The following is a 25198-nucleotide window of genomic DNA, read 5'->3' on the forward strand; positions in this document are numbered from 1 at the left end:
GTGTGTATGTGCGTGCGTGTGTGTGTGAAGTGTGTGTGTGTGTGTGTGAGTGTGTGTATGTGTGTGTGAGTGTATGTGTGTGTGTGTGTGAGTGTGGGTGTGTGAGAGTGTGTGTGTGTGTGTGTGAGAACGCACAGTCTTACGTCTTGCTGCTTTCACTTAGCTTTGCTGCCCCGCAGGACATGCTTTAAAGTCGGCCCCGGCCACAATTCTGGGCTGATCCCCGCAACCCTCTTGTGGAGTCCTCTGCAAGAAGCCTGTTCCTCTGAGTGTCCGCTGGTCAGAGGAGAGCTGGCTCAGCACCAGCCTCGGCCCCCTGAGCTCGAGCATGTGGTGGCTGTCCTGGTGCCACACTGTCCAGAGGCCGGTGTGGTTTCACTCTGCTTTCTGCGTGTCTTCCGGCCTCGGGAATCCATCCGCTCTGGTTCTGAGGCAGCCACTGACCTTGCTGTCCCTTGCCATGTCCTCCTGCTCCTACATGTCCTGTATGCTTGGGAGACAGAGACTTGGCCCTTTTCCTCATGGTGGACTGGTCTCCCTTGGTCTGAGAGCAGGTGACACACACCAGCAGGGCTCCCATGATTACACAACCGCCAGCTTTGAAGGCTGCTGACGGAACTGACCCCTCCCGCCTCAGAGGTGTTTTCACAGCTGCTCCGCCTCCCTCCCCACCGACACCCAGCTGCAGTTCCCAGGGTGGCAACATTCTCCCAAGAGTGCACTCTCTGCTCACCAAACGTTTTTCTTCGCTTCTCCTTAGTCCCCCATTCTGAGCAAGGTCGCACTGAACTGCAGGGGGCCGAGAGAGAGTGAAACAGCAGCGTGTTGTAGCTCTGTGGACCAGTCTGTCGGGACTGGGTTCAGTGTGTGCCAGTCCTGTTCTGGGCCCTGGGAAGACCGGAGCTCCCGGGCTGGTTAGACAGGCGTGGCCGCCATTTGTCATGGTCCTGCAGATTCAGCAAGAGCAGAATGGGAGGGAGGGGAGTGGGTGCCTGAGTGGGGAGGTCTAGAAAGGCTTAAGCTGGAGGAGCTGATTCCAACTGGGCTTTGAAGGATGAATAAGAATTTGCTGCATGAATAAGGAAGGTGGGTCAAGGGGAAGAGGCATTCTGAGGGGAGAAAACAGTGAGTACAAAGTAAAGACCACGCGTCCTCCTGTTGGAGGTAGAGCCAGCTTTCCCAAGTGTGCCTCTTTCTTCCTGGGGTTCTGGTTCTACCTCTGAGGGACCAGCACCATAAAGGTGAGCCTTTGAACTGGGAGGACAGCAGTGCTGTCCAGGTGCAGACAGCTCCGCCAGAACAAGACCTGCCTACTGCATCTCTCAGACCCCGCCGGAGTCACCGTCTGGACGGAGGCTCCCGGGCCAGAACATGGTCTTCCCAAGAGGACACCATGTTTCCTTCTTTTATTTTTTTAAGAACAAATGCTCTATACTAGGAACCGAAAGTGAAGGTTTCTTGCCTCCTTGGTCCTCAATCTAGCAGAAATAGTCCGTCAGTTCAGCTGTTCAGGAGCCCCTACTGTGTGCCGAGCCCTGTGCTGGGTGCTGAGCATATGTGCAGCTGTGAACGATGGCAGTGACAGGTGCCTACTCTCTGGGAGTGGCACTTTATCAGAGAAGCAGGACTTTGGCTTTGTCCTGATAAATGTCCTGGTTCTGGGGAGGAGAAGGGCAGGATGCGGTGGCAGCAGCATGCGTCGGGGCACTAACCCAGTCCTTGCATTGCCTGCTGCATTAGCTACTGCTGACAAGTTACCCCAAAACTTAGCAGCTTAAAACAGTTTCCAGAGGTCTTCTACTTCAGGTCTCTCATAGGCTGCAGTCTAGGTGCCAGCCAGGGCTGGGGTCTCATCCAAAGGCTTGAGTGGGGAGGGATCTGCCTCCAAGCCCACACGGTTATGGGCTCAAGAGCTGTTGGCATGAGGGCCTCAGGTCTTGCTGGCTTTTGGTGAGAGGCTGCCCTCAATACCTTGCCATGAGGTCTGTCCAGCATGGCTGCTGGCTTCATCCAGGCCGGCAACGGGGAGAATCTCCTAGCAGACCGGAAGCCACGCTCTTTTGTAACCTAGTCACAGGCATGACATCCTATCACCATTGCCATATTCTGTTAGAAGCACGTCACTAGGTCTAACCACACTTGAGTGGAAGAGACTACAGGGTGTGAATACCAAGAATTGGGGATCCTTACAGGCCACCCTCATTCTCCACCTGGACACTGGGGCTGCCAGCCAGAGAACAGTAGTTTCCAGCTTGATGCCAGCCCCTGTGCAGAGGGAGTGTGTATTTACGTGCACATTTTGTGTGTGGGTTACTGACAGCAGTAGCTGTTTCATCACTTAAAACATTTATAAAAATATGTAACAATAGGAATTCCTTCTTTTCTGAAACCGTCGACTCATGGCCTGTTTGAAATGACTGGCTCATTACCCATCCCAGCCAGAAAGGGGATAAATGTTGCTGTGTGTTTAGGTCACTCTTGAAGAAGCAAACACTACGAGCCCAAGTTCCGTTGGTCTGGGTCCTGGGCCATCGGCTCGCGTGATGGTTCCGTGACCTCGCATGTCTGCAAGTGGGAGATCCCTGGGGTTGCGCACTGCCAGGTGGATTGGACCAAATTGTTCTTTTCCTTCTACAAATTGGCTTGATGGGGAAAAAGACCCACTTTGACTTCTAGTGTTAGGTTCACATTTACCCTTTATTTCTATAATTGATCAAAGGTAAAAGGTTTGAAAATGTTGGAATTGTAGTTAAAGTCAAATCACTTTTAAGTTTCCAGAGAAGGATATAAACAGTTAAGTCCATTTTTTTCCGGAGGAAAACAGAAATAATGGAAAGAAGTGGATGGAACGGTTCGTATGGTGGGAGAGGCTAGCCAAGAATTCATGTTCCAAGTTTCTCTCTGTAGAAAAGCACAACAATTTAAGAGTAAATTGATGCGTTCCTATGCTAAATTGGCCTAGTTAATTAAAAAAAAAGCCACCACTTAGAAGCAGAATTTTTCTTTATTTAATCCCATTCGTAAGCGGTAAAGACTATTGAAACGCATCTCACATCAGCCTCTGCCTCTTCGCCGGGATAGCTGGTGGAGTTGGCCTCTTAGTCCCGAGGCCCTTACAGCCCCCATTCAATGCGAGACATGCTTCGCGCCCCTCCAACCTGGTCGCATTCCTCTTTTATTCCAGGGACATTTGGAGTGGGGTCACGCACCATCTGTTAAGGATTTTACAGCGTCTATATTTTGGTTTTAATTCTGCGTGGAGTCTTAATGCAGTGCCCAGAAACGACCACCGCAGGAATGGTCGGTTTTCACACTTATGATGGTGAGTCCAGGGGGAGGACCCTCAGCTCAGTGAAGAATTAGAACTTGATTTTGACCGGAACCCCTCGAGCCTTGGAACCTGGGTAGTTGTTTTCTTCATCTGCTTATGTAAGCTGATTTTTTACCAACTCCTGGACTGGTTAAATAATTCATCCATTTATGCCGATAAACTAGGAAGGGAACGAGGCTTTTAATGAAATGCATCCATTTCTGTGCGGTCGCTCACTGGGACATGGGGCCGTGATGGGGCCAGACGTTCCGCCAGGCGTCCTGGTGTTATCCATTCACTCCGTCTGTAGGGTGTGGGGTGGAGCCCGAAGGTGGTGAGCTGCCGCTGCCCGCTGAGTGTCTGGGGGGTGTGCCAGGGTCATGGTGACAGTGGCACAGCCTCGAGGGTCCCCGTGGTCTGTATTGGAACCCCAGCTCTGCTACCCACTGGCTCTGTGACCTGGGACAAGTAGCTTAACCTCTCTGTGCTTCATTTCCTCATCAGTAAAATTGGGGAAAATAGTCCTATCTGAAAGGTTGTGAGAATTAAATGACTTAATATATGTAGTAATGTCTTTAAATAGTGCTGGACAAATGGAAAATATTATAAATTAGCTATTATTATTATGTATTAGTAGTAGCGAATAATAATGACCAAACTGATCACTATTATTCACTCCCTAAATATAGCCATGCACTGCACAATGAAGGTTTTGTCAACAATGGACCACACATGTGACAGTGGTCCCATAAGATTATAACACCATATTTTTACTGTACCTTTTCTGTGTTTAGATACACAAACACTTAGCATTGTGTTACAGCTGCCTACAGCGTTCCGTGCAGTCCATGGGGGTGTGCAGGGGCGTAGCCTGGGGCAGCAGCGTGTACCACACAGCCAGGTGTGCAGTGGGCTGACCGTCTAGGCTTGTGTTAGTACACTCTGTGCTGTTTGCACAAGGACGTTGCTTAAGGATGCGTTTCTCAGAACGTATCCCCGTTGTTAAGTGACACATGGCTGTATTTATTGGACACCCTTGATGTGCTAGATGCTGTATGTACACAGAAGAGCAGAATCCAGCCCGTTGTTTGCTTGGAGCCTCTGTCCAGTCGAGGGTGTGGGGACAGGCCTCAGTGAAATGATCTCGTGTTCATTGAGCTCTGGCTCCGGCCCGGCTCTGTGCTAAGCCCTTTCCAGGCATTGCCTTATTGGAGCTTTGCAAGCAGGTGAGGGGGCTGTTGTGATGTGTTCACAGTGACGCATGTGGGCTCAGTGGGGTTAGATCACCTACCCAAAGTCACACAGTTAGTAAGTGGCCGGCTGGGATTTGATCCCATGCAGGTCTGACCAAGGAGCCAACATCTCACCGGTCAAGATCAGTTCCTGGCATGCAGACCTAGGGATGGCCAGTTGTGTGCCGGAGGTATACTTTTGAGGATAAGCCCTGGGCAGGGTGGTGGGGGCAGGACAGGCAGAGGAGGGTGGGCTGTGCCGTGTGGTAAGGGAGGTCTCAGCCGGCCCTCTGGGGAGCTCTGGAGCCACGGAGGCCCTTCAGGGTTGTCCCGGATGAGGGAGCTCCCGTCCATCCACCCCAGGCTGGATGAGGACCGCCTGGGAGGCAGGGCTTTCAGCCACAGGCAGTTCCTGGGAGGGAGTGGACTGTGACTCACCGGCGGGATGACTCCCCGGTTTTACAAAGCTCTGTAAGCGGCAAGGACCCCAGTCTCTGGGGGCCTAAGCCTAGGCTCACCTCATCTGCTTCCCTCCGTGTCAGAGAGAGCAAGAGGCCCACCCCCGGGCTAGCACCAGCTCCCAGAGGGAGCTGAGCTGCATTTATGCTCTGGAATTGCCGTAGACCTTAGACCTGAGGCAGAATCTCTCCTGCTCCTCGGGCTGCAGCTGCGCTGAAAACGCTTCTCCAAAAAGCGCGACTTCGCCAAGCCCCTGGAAACACCAGTTGAAAGCTGTTGTCGCGTTCTCAGGCAGGGGAGGACAGCCTGGCACTGGAAATGTCACGCGATATTTTCTCTATGACAGATTTGCACGAGGATTACAAAGCATGCTGCTCCTCAGCATTGAGGGATTTAGTGTTAGTATAAACTATCCCAAAGGGAAATTCGGAGAACTCCTCTGTGGGTGAGAGACGGAATGGGAAGAAAGGCTGTTGGAGTATAAAGGTTGTGCGGAAGTTACAAGTCTTGAGGAAGACTGTAGCAGTGTCTTTAGTGAAGCTGCCTGGTAATTTCCTGGGAGACTCAGGCATTTGGCCTATCAGAAGCCGCCTGCTTTGGTTGACACACCTTGATATGGGCCAGAGCAGTGGCATGAGGTCACTTTCATCGGGCTGAGCTGTTGAGCCACCCGAGGGCCAGGGTTCGCCCTCAGACCACAGCCGGGTGGGAGAGCGGGTGGCACCCAGGCCAGAAGGACAGCCCAGGCCTTGTGGAGGTTTTCTCTGTAGACCACTCAGGAGTCGCCACCTGGTGAGGGACCATGTCTTGTTATTGGTAGGAGAAAACCATCAAGCAGAAAACTCCCATGTATTTAACACTGTTTATTTTTTTGGGAAAGGTTTGCAAAGCCATTGGCAGTCCTGTGTATTCCCACACGGATTGTTTGGAAAGGGCGGTTCTGTGCGGGAGGAACGCCCTCGGGGAAAAGGGCCTCCTTGTTTCTGTGTCTGTAGATTATAAGGTGAGCTGTGTGCCTCAGAATGGGCTCTGGGGCCACCAGGCAGAGCTTGGGGACCTGGCCGCTCAGTGAGGTCGGCTCTGCCGAAGGAGAGGGGGAAGCCCATGTCCCATACAGGCCAGCCCCGGCGTGCAGTGGCGTGATTCTGCAGCGAGGGGCCCACACCGTGGGTCCTAGGCCTGGCTTTGTCACCAGGGGTAGCAGCCGGCCAATCCTCAGTGCACCTTGATTTTCTCACCTGTAGAGACATTTGCCATCGGGATCACTGGGAATCATGAGAAAGTGCTTGGTGAACCATGAGGGGTGTTGCCTCTGAGAGGTTCTACCTTCTAGTCCGTGAAAATTTACCGAGGCCCTGGGATTGGAAGCTCTGGAAGGTGGACTCGGAACCTATCTTACGCTCAGGAACCTGGGGCCTGGTGGGAAAGCAAAGACGCCTGCCCAAGTGGCCCCAGCAAACAGGAAGCTTTGCATTCCTTTGGAAGTTTTCAGGCCCAAACGTGGATGTTCTTGTCTGGCAGCAGATGGGCCTCAGCAGCGTCCGCGCTGTGCTCAGCCTGAGCTGACCCTGGGCGCCCTTGCGTGTCTCCTCGAGTCAGTGCGCCCGGCCGGTCCCATGTCCTTGAGCCTCATGGTGAGATGTTCCTGGTCTGTGATGCAGTGGGACAAAAGGGCTCCCTCCCAGCTACATCAAATGACCTTTTTTTCCTGGTAGGAAAAATACGTATCATCAGTATTGATGGCCCCACGTCAGAGGTCGGGAAGTTATTGATCAGTGATTTAAATTTGGGTCCCGGCAAATGGAAAATAATGAGGCTGGGGCTCTGGTGTCATTTTTGTAACCACATTTATCATGACCCTCCTGTGGCCACCAGGCTGTGGGGGTGAATTGAAGGATGCGAGTGTGTCCCCTCTCTGGGGCTCCTGGCTGAGGAGGTGTGACTGTTCACATGAGTGTCACTGAGAAGCTGACGGGGGCACTCAGAGAGCTCTGGGATGTGGGGCTGGTGTCCCTGGTGAGCCGGGCCAGCAGCGGGAGCTGCTCCCCGCTGCCCACAGCTTCTTTTCTCAAAGCGCGGCTCTCTGAGAAGCGCCGTGCACGGAGCAGTAACCGGAGGAAACGTCATAGCCCAAGGCCATCGAGTGCCTGCCCTTGTCTAATTGAACCTGGGACCAAAGCTTCTAATTTCATGTGCCTTTTAAGCTTGGTGATCTTAGTGACTTCTGACATGGGCCCCTCTGGGAACTGACATGATAAAACCAACAGCTACTTATTGTTGTGATGAAAATGTTCTGGAACAAGGGAGCCATGATGGTCGCACAACTTTGTGCATCTACTAAAAACTATTGAATTGTTCACTTTAAAGGGGTGAATTTTGTGGTATGTGGATTATCTCAACATAAAAATGATAAGAACAAAAAGGAGAAACCCATTGTAGAGAGAGGTTCCCCAAACTAGTGACAGTGCAGCTAGAACCTGCAGAGCTCTGCACATGGCAGGCAGCCAGTTAACGAGCAAGTCATCATGTGATAACCAAAACTGCTAAACGCTGAGGCGCTATCACAGTAACCAATGCGTGTTCACCATCTAAGTGATGAAAGATCACATGATGTGTTCTGGCTTTATCATGGAGACCTGAATATCCATTTGTTGTTGCTGTCACTTTTCTAGGTGCCCACGCGATGTCATAAACACATTTGCGTTTCCTGACCGTGCAGCGAAGCTCCTCGTGTTTATCCTAAACGTTTGTGTGCTGCTCTGTTACACTTGTAATTGTTTGCCAGTCTGCTGTGACTTATTAAGAAGTTCTGTGACAGAATTGACTGTTGCTTCTAAGTCACGGCACACCTAAAACAATAACATCAAAACAAACAAAACCCAAAAACTGTCAGTGCAAATGGCGAGCCCCTGCCCTAGCCAGCCACCGATTTGTCTCCTCCAAACTAGGGGGAAGGGGCGCACCTGCTGCGCCAGTGGGATCCGGGGCCAGGCAGACCTGGGTTTGTTTGGGTCCCAGCCCTGAAGCTCCTGGGCTGTGTGCCTCTGGGCAAACTCTTTAACCTCTCTGCATGTCAATCCCCTGCCCCGAGAGATGGGGTCCATGCATCTCTTACAGGGCTGTGCAGACAAAACCTGAGCATATGTGCAGTACCCAGCGCTGGGCCTGGTGCCGGCCGCCCTCTGTGACCACCAGCCTCCATGCCATGGAAACTGAGAACACTGCAGGAGTTAAACCTGGACAGCAGTCACAGAGCCTGGCCTGGTGGAGGTGCCCACGGCGTAGTGGCTGCTCCTGCTCTAACAGTGACCGGCACGCCGACCTCTGCTCACGTTGGCTCGGAGCAGCACCTGGTAAATGTCATTGAGTGAATTCAGCAGTGGTCTTCGGGTAACCAGATTTTACGTGGTAGAGCCTTAAGGCTCACTGCTGGCCACCCTTTTGTCCCGATGGGGAGAGGCGTGGTCACTTTCAGAGGCACCAGGTTGAGGGAGCCTCCTCCCCTCAACACACACACATCCTGTCCCACTGCCCCTCGGGGGGCCCGGGACCCTGCATGCCACAGGAAAGGGGCCAAGCAGCACCCCACAGGCCGCACCAGCAGCCTCTAAAATAACCGCAGCACAGAAGGCCTGGAACAGATCTGGACTTATATTTGGAATTGCCGTTGGAAACGGTCCTGGCCAAATGCAACACCCATCTGTTCTGGGTGGTTTGAGAGTAAGAAAATGAGGTTCAGCAGGAGTGGCCTGGGCAGCCCTGAAACTTAGGCCTGGGAGGGTGTCAGGCCCTCCACCCTGTGCTACCCCGGAGCCCTCGCTCCCCTCCAGCCTAGACCAGCCACTGCACTGCCCTAACTGGAGAAATTTCTCCCTGTATGAAACCAGTCTTTCTTCCCGAACCTTACCCACTGGTCTGTCCTTCAGGGGTGTGGGACAGGTCTTCCCGCTGAGTCTTTGCATCTCCAGGGACAGCAGCTCCTTTCCCTTCACTACTTGGTGCCCAGCACTGAAGGCAAACGTCCTTGCAGGCCCTGAGCCGCCTGTCACTTTGCTCTACCCTCCCGTGTTCTTGATGCCATGCCTCTGTTAATGCATCCTGAGGTGGCATGAGCGTCCCTGCAGTTCTGCGATGATTCATCACGAGCTCTTGTGTCTCCATGTTGGTCTCTTTCCCCGACTAAGTCATTGCACAGTTGATCTGATGCACCAAAAGGTGGGCATTGAGGTTTGTCTGTTTACATTTCAGCTATTACCTGGTGTGTCTGCCCCAGCTTTGTGAGGTCCGTCGGATACTTATTCTTGATGCATTTGCTGTCTTTCTCAGCGTTTTCTGAGTGGCTTTAACCCATCCAAGTGGCTTTCACTCATCCAAGGTCATTAACTTACTTTTTCCCCAGAGAGTAGCTGTGGGGGAAGGTGCAGCGTTGTTTATTGAACACGTTTTTAGGAGGCGTTAGCCTGATGCTCCCCCCAGACAGCGTTCCCCGGAAGGTGAGCGCTGCTGTTGTGCATTTGCGGGAAACCTGGCCACACGGCCGCAGTCCTGCACACTCGGGCCACTGTTTCGGGGTCCCAGAGAGTTGTCAATAAAAGTAACTCCTTAGTCTTCCTTTGGAATCGGGGTTTAGAATCTGTGTTGGTTCCTAGGGCTGTTGTAATAAATTACTACAAACTTAGCTGCTTAAAGCAAATTTATTCTGGAGGCCAGAAATCTGAAATCAAGATGTGTGCAGGGTTGGTTCCCTCTGGTGGCCCGGAGGGCGAATCTGTCCCAGGCCTTTCTCCCGGCTGCCAGTGGCTTCCAGCAGTCCCCGGTGTTCCTTGGCTGGTGGATGCATCACCCCAGTTCCCAGCTCTGTCTGCATGTGGTGTTCTCGTGTGTCTGTGATCTCTCCTGTTTTTATAAGGACACCAGCCACTGGATTTAGGACCCACCCTGAATCAGGATGATCTTGTCTCAAGATCCTGGATTTAAGTACATCTACAAAGACCCAATTTCCAAATAATATCACATTCACAGGTACCAGAGATTAAGCCTTAGACATATCTTTTTGGTGGTCGCTATTCAGCCAACTAGGGAATCCACGTGGGAGATGGTGGCCATTTGTTTTGGCGATTCAGTTCCTGTTCAGGTTTGTGACAGGCCAGGGCGAGAAGGACTTCCCAGCACGATCCTGGCAGTGGGGCTCCAGGGAATCCCAGAGCTCACCACCGATTCTGTGGCCAGATCCAAGATACTCGGAGGTGACCGAGGGGCCAAAGATGTCTCTTCCCATCCTGCCGAGGAAGGGACCTGGCCTAGCTCTGAAAAGCTATGAACGTGGCTCACAGGAAGTGGGGGTGTGAGTTCATTTCAGCACACCCCTGACAGATGAAAGTCAGTAGTCTCACCTGGTAGGAGTGAGCTCCCCTGGTTGGGACACTGGACATGTCCCAGTTTTCTTCCAGGGATTACTCCTTCATGTACACAGAATTGTGTAGAATCAGCAGATTCTTTATAAAGTGACTTTGTATTTAAAATTGAGGCAGGCTTAGATGCTTTTGTTTTATTTATAAGCCAGATATCTAGTAGAAATATTACCACCATAAAGAAAAATCTCAAAAATGTCAGTATGGAAACCTTGAGCCAGTGATTGTGTTTTTATGAGGTAATTTATGTGATACAATTCCAGTTCCACCAAGCAATTTGGAGAGTTCTGCGCTCATCTTTGGAAAAACTCTAGGCTTGGACTTATTAAATATAGGATTTGATGACAGTTTCATAAGCATCTGTTACTTCTCATTGATGTAGTCTCCTGGGCTGAGCCATCACACTGGTAGGACTGATAGGACACCCCATCGAAGTGCCGCGTGGAACCCCTCAGTGCATACAGCCGAGCTGCTCTTAAAGGTTCACGCAGGTCTGATGTGGGCATTTATCGATCAGCCATTCAGGTTATTCTGACTATGACCGACCCTGCAGTGACGGGCACCGTGTTTCAGTCTTGATGCATGTTCCAGTTTCGAAAACAGCACAGGCGGTGTTGGGGGCACCAGTCAGGGGGAATGTGCTGTGGTCCTGGGGAGTGTACTCAGAGGAGCGTGGGTCCGGGGGAGCCCACCCTCGAGCCGCTGAGCATCTTTGGTGACTAGTCTTGAGGCAAGTCCTTTGGGACAGTGACTGACCAGGCTGGGACAGACAAAACAGTCCTGTTCTGGCGTGTGTTTGGGTTCTAGGCAATCTGTGGGCAGATCCCGAACATCTCAAGACTTCTAGGAGGCGTCCTCTGTGGACACTGGCCGTGGATAAATTCTAAAGGGCCGTGGTAAAGGCATCACATGTGCGAAGGGCAGGGGGAATATAGGGGTGGACACGATCTGGCCTGTCCCTAAGAAGGGACGCTCCCGTATCATGACTGTGATTAGAGGAGAGGGCAGTGGAAAAGGAGCATGCGCAGCAGCCCCGTGCAATGAGGGTGCACAGTTTCTGCAGGACGGTGTGTGGCTGAGTCTTGGGGACGGAAGCGCTGGGTGCGACTGGCAGATCTTACAGATGTTAAAACCCCCACATATGTGGGTGCATAGAGTCACTGGAAAAAGGGGAGCCAGGTTGGAGGTGAGGGGACAGGAAGTGTGGAGCTGAGAGAAGAGAGAAGTCTGAATCCATGGGGCCGTAGGGTCGTGATTTCCACGAGCCCAGTTTCACCCCCCGGCAGGAGGTGCAGCCGATGCAGCTGGGGGCTCTGAGTGTGGGGGTCGCTGAGCATAGCTGTGGGGTCACAGTCAGGTGTGTGTGCAAGAAGAGAGAGTAGGGAGAAATGTCTAAACACATAGAGGTTTTTTTTTTGAAAACCAAAAAAAAAGGAAATACACTCTCTGCAAGTAGAAACAGGGGAGAAGAAAGAGTAGGAAACTCACAAATTGGAAGTTCTGTTAAAGAAAAATCCGTTCTGACATTTGTTAAAACAGTAACGCAGACTTTATCTGAGACTATTACGATAGGTATAGGGACTGCTGCGATGGCGTGTGTGGTGGAGGAGAGAGATTGGGCTCAACTCCAAACGCAACAAGGGAAAAAGTGAGGGCTTCGTAGCCGAGGAGCAGGGTGAGGGGCCGGTGGATGGAAAATTACTAAGGGAAACCTCAAGGGTAAGTGGGTGGGGGAGGATTCTGGCTAAACCGACCTAACGACCTGATGGGATTCTTGTTGAAGACAGGCCAGGTGGCCAGATGCCACCTGGGGATGGTGGACAACAGGAACTGATCAGATATGGAGTATTAGTTGTCAAGGGTGGTGGATTCTGGCTAACCCAACTTAGCAGTGCAGATTTGAACAAATTTAGTTTAAAGATCTTATTAGCTTTTTATTAGCACAATTCACGAATGGGGCAGCATCCATGCTTGCAATAGAAAGGTGTTCCTATTGGCCGAGCGGAGGAGGTGGGCTGTGTAAGCAGGAAAGGGCTGACGCAGCAGAAACAGGGGACAAAGAGTGGATTGGTCATTTCTGAGTGACTTTCCTAATAGGGTTGAGGCAGAGGGGACTTCTTTATCATGCCGGCTCAAGTTGTCTGGCCCCTGGTGACTGCTTGCTGTAAATCTCCTATTTTTTGAAAACTGGCCGTGGTGCCCAGCAGGAGTGACTCTGTTCTGATTTGGTTTGGCCTGGTCTGTCGGGGCCTGGTGCCAGGGCTCAGTCTAAAACAGTAGCGTCCCATAAATCTAACTCACCAGCAGGGTTCTTGCTAAAGCGGGGGGGATGCAGAGATGGACACGGAAGCTGGCAAGAGGATTCCAAGGAGCCTGGAGTCTTATTAAGGAGGACTGGCGGTTCGTGTACGACAGCATTCTTACATCGTGCGGTGGTGTCTGTGTGAACAGATGTGTGTCTTCGGGGAAACACGTAAGGCTGCAGGTGTTCACATGCGTATGTGGGGATGCTTTTACATGGTGTTAAAAAATAGGTCCCTACCAGTCTAGAAAGACACATTTCATAATTTTTTTAAAGCGTCAGGAACGTCTGTGAGAAGGGCCAGGGATTTCATGTGGAATTGTAACACTGCGAGAGCAACAGATGCTCTTGTTTTTGTTCCCTCCAATAGAGGAGAGAGGAACGGGAAGGTGCATAAAATTTTCATGGCCTCCCTTTGCTACTGTACGATTTTTGTGATCCGGTTGTTGTTTTGAAGCTTCACTGTTACGGAGAAGACAGAGCCAGGGCCTGAGAGGACCAGAAAGAGCAGCAACATAAAAACCGCTGGTGGTTTGTTTGGGGCCGGTGCAGACATGTCCGGCCGGAGAGCGTGGAAGGCCATGTGAAGGGCGGGGCTGCGGGGGAGGGAGGGAGATGGCCCAACTGCAAGGGAAGGAGGAGAAATAGTGCTTTAATGAGCAAAACTAAATAATGTCATTGTGCATTGATCTTCATTGTCATCCAGATGGCGCGATTGCACATTCATGGGTGGTAAAAATATCCATTTATTTTATTCACAGGTTGTACTCAGACTATCTCTACTTCGCAAGTTCGAATAAATCTGCAGATGACTTCCACGAGAAAGTGACAGAAGCACTGCAGCTGTTTGAAAATTGCATGCTTGATTATTCCCTGCGCGCCTGCGTCTACAACAACACCCTCAACAACGCCATGCCCGTGCGTACCGCCGCGTGTGTTAGCATGCAAGTGGCATTGTGGGTTGGGGTTTAGCACAGAAGTGTTTTAATGTGCAAATGCTGTTCCCCATTATTCACGGATGTAAAAACTGAAAACGATGGCTCTTTGGCTGGCTCCCTGCCTTCCTCCCTGCTGGTCACCCCCACCTCCTGTCTCCTCCCTCAGCGGGAGAATGAGGGTGCATTTAGAAAGATTGCCATTTAGTGAGGCTCTAAAAACACACCCAGCAATTAGTACCGGCAGACACGAGGACACCCGGCTCTCAAATTCTCTTAAGAGCATCCTCTCTATCAGCGGTGGATTGTTTTGTTGGTTTAAAAAAATTACTCACCAATGACTTTCAAGGCTTCTTTGACAGGGTCTTAATTAAAAAATATTTTCTGTTGTTCCCACTATCTTTTCTTTTCCCTTTAGGACTATATCTGTAAATACCTAGCCTTCTTTAATGCAAATATTAATGGTGAATTCAGCACCTTTTAGCTGGGGGCTGGTTTTCTAGACTGGGCTCCCCAGGTTGGATTGATGGTTATCCTGAGGGCTTCGTGGGAGGGCTTGTGCAGCTGGACACCTCTTCCTTCCGCAGCCAAGCTGCTGCAGCTGCCTTTACGAGCCCGGCTCTGTCCAACTTGCCGTGTGGCAAGGCACGGGCAGACCCGCTGTGCAGTCCCGGAGCCCCCAGGGGCGGTGGGGCTCAGATCAGAAGGCGTTGCTCCCCCTTCCTTGTCACCGAGGCCGTGGTATCTGGAAGGCAGTGTGCAGAGGCAGCAGGTGGGGCTCCAGGCTGTGCTGCTGGACTCTGGTTCAGCAGGGAAGGTGTGGCAGGGACACTGATAACCGCAGGACCCGGCTGCAGTGCTGGGCAGAGTGGGCTCCGATGCAGACAGTGGTGTGGGTTCTGTCCCCACCTGGGGTGTTCACTGACTATGTGACTCTGGGCAGTTGTCTTGGCCTCTCTGAGACCAGTTGCTTTGTCATAAAATGGGGTAATGGCGCTGCTTTGCCAGGCTGTTAGAAGGATTGGGGTCGATGGTTCTGTCTCGCATCCCTGTGTTCATCTGTCCCACTGTGTTCTGTGCGTGGTGCTGGGTCCTGGGGCCGCAGCATAGCCGGGACAAGCGTGGTCCTTGCCATCCTGCACAGCCAGCAGGGAGAGTGGATGAGGCTGGGCAGGGGGCAGGGGCCGTCTGAGAACAGGGCATCAGGCGGGTTCCCAGGAGGGCAAATGTCTGTGCCGAGTCCTAGAGGATGAGTCATCAGGGAACAAGAGCAGCGTGTGCAGAGGCCGAGTGGCCAGCACCGGGACCACCTGCCACCCAGAGCCCGAGATCCTGTGTGCGAGAGACGGGGCGTGAGGGAGGGGCTCGGGTGCCTGGCGAGTCGGGCTGCGTCCCCGGGGACGTGGTGAGCCTCAGGGTGAGTCTAGACCTCGTCATGAGAGAAATGGGACCCCACGGGAGGGTCTTGAAAAGAAATCTCTTTTCTCACCTGTTGCTGGTTTCATGGCTGAGGTACCTATAAAAAAAGACAGATTAACAAGAGAAAAGCCTAGAATTTATTTCGTATAAGTTTTACATGGCACGGAGCCTTCATAAGGAAGTGAACATCCGAAGAAACAGGGAAACTCGTGCATTTCCATGCTTAGTTTTGATGAAGAGGACAGTCGTGCAGAGAGGTGTGATTGTGATCTACTGGCAATAAACTGGGGTGGGGGACAGAGCTGGGCTGCTCAGATTCTTCTCTGTCCCTGCTAAGATGTTCTTTTCCTCTGGGTGTAGCACACTCGTCCTGGTGGGTCCTCAGGGCAGGGACCTGCAGATCCTGCTCCTGGACCAGCAGTAGGAAGGGGACAGGGACCTGACCTTTGCTTATTACTGCCAGGCACTGTCCCAGGCCCTTCCAATGCACCATCTCCTTCAGTGCCCACAGATCCTCTGAAATCCATCCCCGTTTCACAGATGGGGATACTGAGGCTCACAGAAGTCAACTCTCCCACCTATAACGCATAACAGGCAGGCTCAGGTTCAATCTCAGATCTGACGGCCTTTGAACTCAGGGAGTTGCCACCTTGGCAGCTGGCTCCTACAGCCAGGGTTCGAGCCGGCAGGAGGCATGTGCTTTTACATGCAATTCTGTGTTTTTCGGAGGGTGACAAGACAGTAGCTTTGCAGGGGCCTCTGGTCAAAGGGAGATGCCCAGGGACAAGAACAGTGGGCAGGACAGATGTGGTGGTGACAGATAGTCCCTTAATCATCTCCATCTCTGGTCCCTGGAGAGGAAGAGTAGTTAGGAAGCCATCAGAAACCCTCCTCTTAGAGGAGAATTTTCATTTCTGGGAGGAGAAGCTGATTTCCGTCCAGCCACAGCACTGGGAGGGCAGCTTTGTGAGACCCACTGGGCCCTGGCACACCCTGCTGAAGGCATCCGCTGCCTTCCTGTGGCGCCCGGATGCAGGTGTGCCCACCGGCCCCGCCCGGCTCCATCACGGCCCTGTAGCACCTCTCCCTGGTGCGTCCTCGCAGCAGGGACCTGCAAGTCCTGGTCCCGGGACCTGCAGCAGCCGCAGCCCCAGGGAAGTTGTCAGAACATGTTCAGGCCCTCCCCAGACTGTCTGAATCAGAAGCGCGAGGCAGGGCCCATCCTCTGTCGGACAGGCCCTCTGGGTGTTGCGTGCGCAGGCTTGAGAACCACCTGGGTGCCTTCTCCTGATCCTCCTCCTCCTCCTCCTCTCCTGGGGACCTGCTTCTGGTTGCTGGGGCCTTCTCTTCCTTCTGGTCCTGCTCTACTCTGACCTTCTGTTGTCTCCACTAGTTTTCTCCATGGCGTGTATCACAGTTGGTGATCACAGATGTTTGTTTCTTTACCAGTTGAGCTGTCTCTGCCACTAGACTGCAAGCTCCCTGAGGCCAGGGCATGTCTGTTAGCAGCATGTCACCATTGCCTAGTGGGGTGCCCGACACACGCTTGAACTCAGGTTAGGGGGAGTCCCAGTGAAATCTCTAGTTGGGGACAGAGAGGCTCGGCCAGGGCTGGGACCGTGCCCAGCTTTGCTCTCCTGTGGAGCTCGCTCTTCCCTGGGCTCCCTGTGTGGGGAGTGAGCCCTGCGTGCACGCGGGACCCGGCTTCAGGTCCTGCTCCGAGGTGCTGACCCTGGGCAGGCCCCTGCCGCTCCCCGGGCCTCTGTTCTGTTGGGAGTCAGCTGGTGCAGACACGCTCAGGGGCTTCTCTCAGCGCTCGCGTTTTCCAGTGTTAAACATCTTAGGCACTTGCCCTAGCTACCTTCTTTAACAATTTTTGTTTTGTTTTGATTCTCTGTCCTGTACTGGGAAAAGGTGAGGACAAAAGGGTTCGGAGTGGCGTCTTTGTGGTGCATGGTTGTGACAGTGATGCGCGAACCAGAAACTGTCACCTGACTGGAAAGGGGGCTGGAGGGTGGGCAGAGAAGAGGGGGTGTCTGGGGGGCCGGGGAGCCAGCCCCCTGGGAGCCCACTGAGTGCCCAGGAAGGCTCCCTCAGCTCCGGCCCCTGAGGCTTCATCCCCTTCCCAGAGCAGCCCCTCCTGTTGCCTGTCGAGGAAGACCCTGCTGCAGGGCGCGATTCCGCCGGCAGGTCTCCGTCCTCCTGCGTCAGCGGAGGAGGCTCCCACGAGGATGGCACAGCGAGGTTTCAGGGAAACATACCGTCACCACGGCCAGGTGTAGGGACAGACTACAGCTGCTTTAAAACACCTCCAGCCTGCCACGAACACTTTCCTTCTAGAAAGTTCTCCAGTTGCGAAGGCAGGTTCCCTGGAAGAGAGAAACCTTGTCAGACTGGTCTTCCTGGGAGGGGTGGGCTGGGAGCCACCAGGGAGGACTGAAAGCCCCGTGAGGCCCACGACTAACAACAGATGTTCCTGCAATGGTTCTTCTGCGTCGGGGGCGACATGCACTGATTTCCGAGACTGGCACGAACTCATTTTCTCCCTAGCTTCGGCCCAGCTTGAGGGCTTTTTATGCGCTGGTGTGTCAGGTAGCAACAAAGTGTGGGTCAGAGACAGCTTGTGTATTTTGGAGACAGCTATCCCCTCTAATTGTTTTTCCTCCTCCTCATCCTCCTACGTGGTTAGAAAAATAACAATGGCAAAGGAATAGTGAGAGATGAAAGTAGTTAGTGTCTGCACGTATTTTGTCCAATGTTTCATCGTCTTATTGCTGTCACCATGTTCAGCAGTGCCACCCGAGAAACACGTCGAGTGCCAGGGTGCAGGGCCTTGTGCAAGATGGGACGACGGAGAAGCCATGGTCCCTGCCCTCGAGGCGCGTAAGGTCAGGCTGGGCAGAGAAGGAAGAGTGACGTATGACATCTGCCTAAAGAAGTGAGAACTCCGAGGAGAGCCCAGGGAGCGCTCCCCGTGGGAGGGGCTGAGCTGGAAGTTCACACCAGACTGAGGACTTTCTACAGGAAGAGACCCATGGGGGGCTGGCTGTGGCCTGGTCAGGAAGAGAGCCATGGGGGGCTGGCTGTGGCCAGGTCGCTGGTTTTGAAGCTCGTGCTGGTGGCCGGGTATGGGATGGGAATGCAGAGACCAGAGGAGGGAAGACTGGCCAGGTGTTGATGGGGTGTGAACACAGGGCATGGTGTGAACTGGGGAGAGGTGGGGGATGAGGAAGACCACAGATGGGTGGGGTGGGGTCCCTGAGCACCTGGGGAAGGGGCACGAGGAGAAGCCTGGAGAAGGAGGCCTCCCAGCAAAAGGGGAGGAGGCCCTTTTTTCTTGGAGCTTTGCCAAGAGTTTAGAGTGAACTGCAAGTTTAGAACAGTCCCCAAGAATGCTGTCACTTCCGACACCAGTTGCAAGTTCAGAATGCAGGTCCCCCAGCTCCCTCTCAGGTTCAGTGATTTTCTAGGGCCCCCAGAAGGTACTGAAGGCTGTGACGATTTATTACAGGGACAGGATGCAGGTTAAAATCAGCCAAGGGAGGAAGCGCATGGGGCAGGGTCCCGGGGCAGAGCTGAGAGTTGTTCTCTGCCTGTGGAGCTGCGGATGGTGTCAGCGCCTCCTGGCCAGGAGGTGTGACAGTACTCCTGGGGTATTGCCACCCCCCGCCTTTGGTGTCCAGGGTTTTACTGGGGCTCAGTCGCATACTGCTCAGGTGGCTGACCTTGAGTCCGCAGTCCCTCCAGTCAGAACTGATACCATGTGGCCCAAAGCTCTGTCGTAAATCAGTGTTGGCCAAACCCCTGGCAAACCAAGACACTCCTGTCAGGCAGGACAGCAGGGCTCTGGAGATCACCTCCGGGCACCATGGACCAGGGCCAGACCAGTCTTTGGGTAGGTTGTGTCCGCCACGCAGGTGCGGCCTGGCAGGAGAACAGGAGCAGAAGGGTGAGTGCCGGGGGATGGGTGGGGAGGAGAGGGGATCGGAGTCCGGCGTCTGCCTGTGGGCTTCATGGGTGCTGATCAGACTGGGACGTACACACGCCCTCTCAGTCACAGTGTTCCCACGACACAGGCCCTGGCTGTCCACTCACCAGCTTGTCTGTGCGGCGTCCGCGGTTGATTTGTCACAGCCCATTGTGTGCTGGGCATGGAGGCTGCACCGGGAGCAGAGGGACATGCAAAACCTTGACCTCCTCCTGGCGCGTCAGTCCTCACCTGTGAAATGAAGGCGTGGAGCTACCTGCAGGGTGGCTGTGGGGATTAAGTGCAACCCTCGGTGTGCGAATTCTTTGCACATGTGGCACAAAGCCCCTTATGAAGCAGGAGCACACTGTGTTAAAATCCAGCTTCCGAAGGTGGCTGTTTGCTGGGATAACTCTCTCGTGGTTTATAACAGAATACTGCAGCACTTGTGGGAAGCGCCTTAGGGTGTTGGTATTACTCCTCTAGTAACGCCTGTCTGTGGTCCTAGGTGCGGCTGCAGGTCGGGCTGTATGCGGTGTACCTCCTGGACTGGCTCACTGTTTTTAACAAGGAACAGTTTCTCATTCTGCGCCTGGAAGATCACGCATCCAACGTCAAGTACACCATGCACAAGGTCTTCCAGTTTCTGAACCTAGGTACGAGCGTCATCCTCAGACCGATGGGCAGAGCACGAGCTCTGTGGATGTGGCTCTGCTGGGAGCTCTGTGCCAAACAAAGACTCGGCACGCTGGGAGGGGCGGGCTGAGCCGGGAGGCCTGTTCAGTGCCATTATGGAGCACCAGCTGCACACAGGTCGTTGTGCATGGTATGGTGAGGGACTCCCTGGGTGCACAGGAAGGTGGCCCCCTCTGAGAGCTTATGGTCTAGGGAAGGGAGAGGAGGAAGCCACAGCTCACCTAACCAAGTGACAGGTAGGACAACATGGGGAAGGTTATCGTCATCGCAAAAGGTACATGCTGATGAGTTGAGACCCCAGCTGCAGAAGGAGGCAGGGAAGCCTCTGTGGAAGGAAAGGGTCTGAGAGCTGAGCTCTGAAGGACCGACGTGGCGTCAGTGGGTGGCTGGAACAGGACACAGGTCGGATCAGGGAACAGACAGGCCGTTGCAGCGTCTCAGGTGTTGCTGGGGATCCCTGGGGTCAAAGCCATTTGGCTGGGTTTAGGCTGCTGGACCTCTGGGGAGGGGGTGCCTGTCCTCAGCATCAGGATTCCAGCCCCCACAGTCCCAAGAGGCACTTGGTGACAATAGGCCACAATGCTGGCCATGGCAGTGGCTGGCAGAGGTGTGTACACAGGTAAGGAGTGCTGGCCGTGTGACGGGACACCCAGGACTGCTCGGAGGGCTGGAGTAGCGTCGGAATGAGCCGAGCTCCTTCCCAGGACACCTCCTCCAGCCCTGTCTAATGATCCTGCCTGGAAATTTTGTTAATCGAATCTTTCTTTAAATATACCTGCCCACCACTGGGACTGGGAACCCTTTAATTGTTTGTTCTTGTTTCTCCTCTTTCTTGGACAGCTGCTCACATGATGAGGTGTTAACTGTTTCTTCCCCTTCTGAGGCCTATAAGGCCTAGGCCCATTTCTCTTTGATCTGGCCACACGTTGACTTTGTACCACTTGGAGCTTGTCTTTTGTCCCTTAAGGTGACAGTAAGGCCACTTCTGTATCTCACATGACCTTGGGACACTGGGACAGCCTTTTCCTATGTATGAGCTAAGGACTCCGGCCATATCCTGAGAGCCCCAGGGTAAAGAGGCCTGCGCAGCGACTGGGAGGGTTGAACTGGGGAGGCCGTGGTCCAGAGGGCTGGAGTGTGGAGGTGGCAGCGCCCTCTGGCTTGTTCCAGGGTCTCTCCTACTGGTGTCTTTGCTGCAGGTGGAGGTACAGCCAGTGGGATCTCTGGGCCCTGGCGGTCTACTCCCCACCAGCCTCCCTACGGCCACTTCACAGCAAGACACTTAGGGTGCGAGATGGCCAGGCCTGGGGCCCTTTGCCTCAGCAGCCTGGAGTAGAAATGACTGGGCAGAATTTCCAGTGGCTGATTAGCACAGAATCCTAAGCCCAGGGACTCTGCCCGGCAGGTGGCGCAGTCACCCAGGGCCAGGCTGACGGCCGGGTAAAGCAGCCCACGCAGGGCAGGTGGCAGTGAATCCTCAGGGAGAGCCTCAGGCGAACGCCGCACGTCGCAGAATACCGGCCGGGCTCCCTGAGGGTGGGCGTCCAGCGCCGGCAAGAGTTTCTTTGCTCTTTCACGGTGGTCCTTCCACCGCCCTCCCTCAGTGCTCCAAAACAGATCCAGCCAAAGAAACGTGACGCCCAAACACATTCTTCTTCAAGAAAACGCTTGTCTCCACACGAAGCGTAGCCGGGGCTGTCGTGGAGTCCCTTCTCCGTCCCGCCGCGCCCCTGCCTCACAGCTTCTCCTCTCATTGCAGGGCCCTTGAGTGAGAAGCAGGAGGCCCTGATGACCAAGAGCCCCGCCTCCAACGCACGGCGGCCCGAGGACCGGAGCCTGGGGCCCATGTGGCTGGTCACGCGGAAGATGCTGCGGGACTTCTACGGGCCTTTCAACGCGCGGCTGGCGCAGGTCCTCGCCGACGAGGCGTTCGCGTGGAAGACGTGAGAGCTCGCGCGCTCGCGGCGGGCCCGGCAGTGCCGCCCTTGCCAGGATTTTGAAAACCTCTCTTCGCGGGGAACCATTTCACTCGTGGCGTGGACAACCGCGGGACTCTCCCTCCCTCCCTGGGGACACGCCGACTGTAACCATTTCAGAATTTCCTTTGTGGTGGTCTGTCGAACAGAACAGCGATCACCCTCCCCAGAGCTCCTCCCTCTCAGGCCAGTGGGAGCCGCTGCCTCAAGGATTCGGTTCCGCCTGGAGCGGCCGGGCGAGGTGGGCCGGCCCCGCACGGCGTGTGGAGAGGGCGCCTCGGGAAGGCAGCCCGGCCCTGCTGCCTCCGCCGTCCGGAGAGCTTGAGTCTGGGATCCGACGAAGCCCACCAGGGCCTGGGCAGAACTTACACTTCACAGTCACGTTTTTGGTTTTTTCTAGAGATGAGGTCTCACTATGTTGCCCAGGCTGGAGGGCGGTGGCTGTTCACAGCTGTGATTGCGTCACATTCACTTTCAAGACACTATTTTGTCACGATTGCTGACCTCATCAGGGGGAACGGCAGCTCTTTCCAGAACAGAGGCTCTTCCATGCTTTTCCCTTTTACTCCAGAGTCAGCCCTGCAGTCTCTTCAGAGATAAACCCTGTTAACATCACCGTTTCCAAGAGGAAAAAAGTAAGTCAGTTGTTGGCAGCACCTTCATCTCTCTGACCTCCTCCCGTCCTGTCCTTGTAGACTTGACTTAGGTTTAATGCATTTAAAACAAACCACTTTCTGCATTCGACTAGCCCAAGCTCTCTTTTCTGCCTCTTTAGATATTTTCTCAAGAAATTCAGTTTATAATTGAAGGGAAATTTTTGCTCTTAATGCAAGAATGTGCAACCTCAAGGAATTGAACATTTCATGGAAAAATCTAGGTAACTCAAGCCCTCATCCTGTGTATAAGGTCATTGGAGAACTGCAGGGTTTTACATTTTTAGTTCTGGCTGGCTGCAGGCTCTGCTTCTCCCCCTCCCACTGGAATGAGTTTATTATCCACACTGTCCACCATGTGTGGTCAGGGTTCCTTAACCGGTTATGGAAGTACAAAATACACGTGTCCTGATTCAGAAACACAACGCACGAGCTGAACTCAGGCTGAACATGCTATGTTGAGATTTGGAACGAGATTGCCAGGAGCCATGCTCTTAATGGAATCTTCCAGGCCACATGGTAGCTTGGCATACCGATGGATGGGCTGAAGGGCTCGTCGTTTCTTGGCAGTCCTGGGGAAGATTGATAAGAATGCTTGTACCTGTGTGGCACACAGCCCCAGGTGGGACGTGGATGAAGCTTTGCACCCGAGTGTTGTCAAGAGAAGCTTCCTGGCGACCAAAGTCTTCAGGTCAAGCTCTCGTCCACCAAAGTCAGAAAGCGCAACACCCACATTCCCCAGTGGAACCTGCGGGAGGGAGACAGACTGGGCTTCAGTGGCCAGGGGATCTGCATTTGCTCAGCCATCTGACCCCGGTGCTGTCGTCTTTCTGTGCGTGGAGGCGGGACACACAGCCCGTGTGAGGCCCACAGCACTGGCACGGCCGCGAGTATTTCTGCCTCTGAAGGAGCTGTGTGTCCTGAGCTCCCACTTTCAGGGACAATCCCGGCCTTTCTCTGCAGCCGGCACTGGGCGCAGCAGCCAGCAGGGAAATCTGGCCTGAGCACAAGGATGCTTTAGGGAGCCGTCACTTCAGTGTGTGAGTGTATTTATTTGCCATCAGCGTGTGCGTGTGCGGGTGCGGGCGCATCCTCTGAGTGGGTTCCCTTCAGCTCTGTGCCGACGCGCCCCCGCTCTGGACACAGCCCTTTTATAGATTAATTTCTCTGCCAGTTACCTTGTCATGTCCAGTACGTGTTTCACTCGCCACACCGACCGTTCTTACAGCAGGGGGTTTTGCTGATGCCTTCCTGTGCATGTGAACAACATGTAGTGTAATTCTGCTTCTTACAGAAGTACGACCGACGTATGATTTCCAATATTATTTGGTTTATTATGCGGATTTTTTTTATATACACAGGCCCATCCTTTGTGCCAGCCGATGCCATCAGACAGTTTCCTCTGGAGGGCCTTTCTCCAGGGGCACGCCTGTTGCCCTGGCTACCTCTTGGTGGAGGCCCGGCTCTTGGTGACAGGCGGCACAGGCGCTGTTCCGGGCGGTGGTTCTCAAGCCTGTCATTCAAAACCAAAGCAAAATGGAGCATTTCTCACACCCTGGTATTGAAATTAATTTGCGTTCTCAAAAGCTGTATATCAGATTGTATTAAATTGTACACCCTTAGTCATGTAAGATATGGTAAGTGAATTGCAGTCATGCTGTACTTTTATTAATATTTAACATAATTAAAGACGGACCCACGTGGCTGGTACCTGCAGAACGTGTGCGTGAGTGAGTCACGGAAGTCCAGTGTCCTACCTGCACGAGTCGTGCACACTCCGTTGAAGGGGACTTAATAACACGGTGGCCTGTGAGAGGCGAGCTGTGATCGGGCATGTAACAGGCAGAAGGAAAGTCAAGAACAGACAGAGAGGGACTCAGACGTTGCCAGGGACTCCCTGTGCGAGTCCCACTGTGGGTGAGTCAGGCCTAGCGCTGTCTTCAGACTTCTGAATTTGAAAGGTGGGACCGTGGGCCTCATTCGTACATTCAGCCTGGCCCGTCGTGTCTAGGTGCGTGTCATTATCCCTGGGCACTCTGTCCCCTGGCTGCCACTCAGGCTAGGGCAAGCCTGAGGCCGGTGCACCGTGACGGGACCCCGCAGACTAGGTGGCTCTGCCACAGAGGTTTGTTTCCTCAGGTCTGGGGGCCCGAGGGCCGAGATGAAGGCTCCAGGGCATTGTTTTCTGCAGGGGCCTCTGTCCTTGGTTGGCTGACGGCTATCCTCTCCCCGTGTCCCCATGTGGCCGCTCCTCTGTGCACACGCGCGCCCTGGTGCCTCTTCCCCTCCAGCACCCTGACAGCCTCATTCTAACCTCACCTCTGTAAAGACCTCTCCCCAAACAGTCGCAGGCTGAGGTTTGGGGGGGTTGGGATTTCAGCGTATGAATTTGGGGGGACACAGTTCAGCCCGTACAGAGGGGTTCTCAGGCTTGGGGCTCCGGAAGCCTGGGCCATCCTGAGCACGGTGTGGACCTGGCGTGGCCCCCTAGTTCTGGGAAGACCCCCTAGGGGAGTCTCTTCCCAGCACTGCCTCCCACAGGAGTGTGTTGGAGGTGGGGCTGGTGGCGTCCAGGCCTGGAAGTGGGGAGACCCCTTCTCCTCATGACGGGGCCAGGAACGGCTTTGCCCTGTGGGGAACGAGCCTGTGTGGAGGAGGAGGGCGGATGGGGCACGTCCGTGGGGTAGGTTGTGGCACAGCCCCCACTCCCCAGAGCCCTCCTGAAACCCCGAGCCGTGTGGCCGCCCACTCCCCGCTGAGGAGCCAGCCCTCAGGAGGGATTCCGGAGGAACGTGCACCTCCCCGACGGAATGACCCTACTCAGGAAGCAGCAAAGGC

The 25198-nt window shown here is 53.9% G+C and overlaps 1 protein-coding gene across 1 annotated transcript in view; it reads left to right on the forward strand.

Annotated features, from left to right (window-relative positions):
* CHST15 (carbohydrate (N-acetylgalactosamine 4-sulfate 6-O) sulfotransferase 15) overlaps window positions 1-24041 on the forward strand; it is a 75188-nt gene extending 51147 nt beyond the window's left edge. The window contains exons 6-8 of the mRNA XM_012642455.1: window positions 13476-13632; window positions 19544-19691; window positions 21491-24041. Coding sequence (XP_012497909.1) covers window positions 13476-13632; window positions 19544-19691; window positions 21491-21678 — 493 coding nt within the window. The 3' untranslated portion in view covers window positions 21679-24041. The remainder of the gene's footprint in view (window positions 1-13475; window positions 13633-19543; window positions 19692-21490) is intronic.
* The last annotated feature ends 1157 nt before the right edge of the window (window positions 24042-25198 follow it).

This window comes from Propithecus coquereli, unplaced genomic scaffold (genome assembly GCF_000956105.1).
Source record: "Propithecus coquereli isolate 6110/MARCELLA unplaced genomic scaffold, Pcoq_1.0 Scaffold179, whole genome shotgun sequence".
NCBI lineage: Eukaryota > Metazoa > Chordata > Mammalia > Primates > Indriidae > Propithecus > Propithecus coquereli.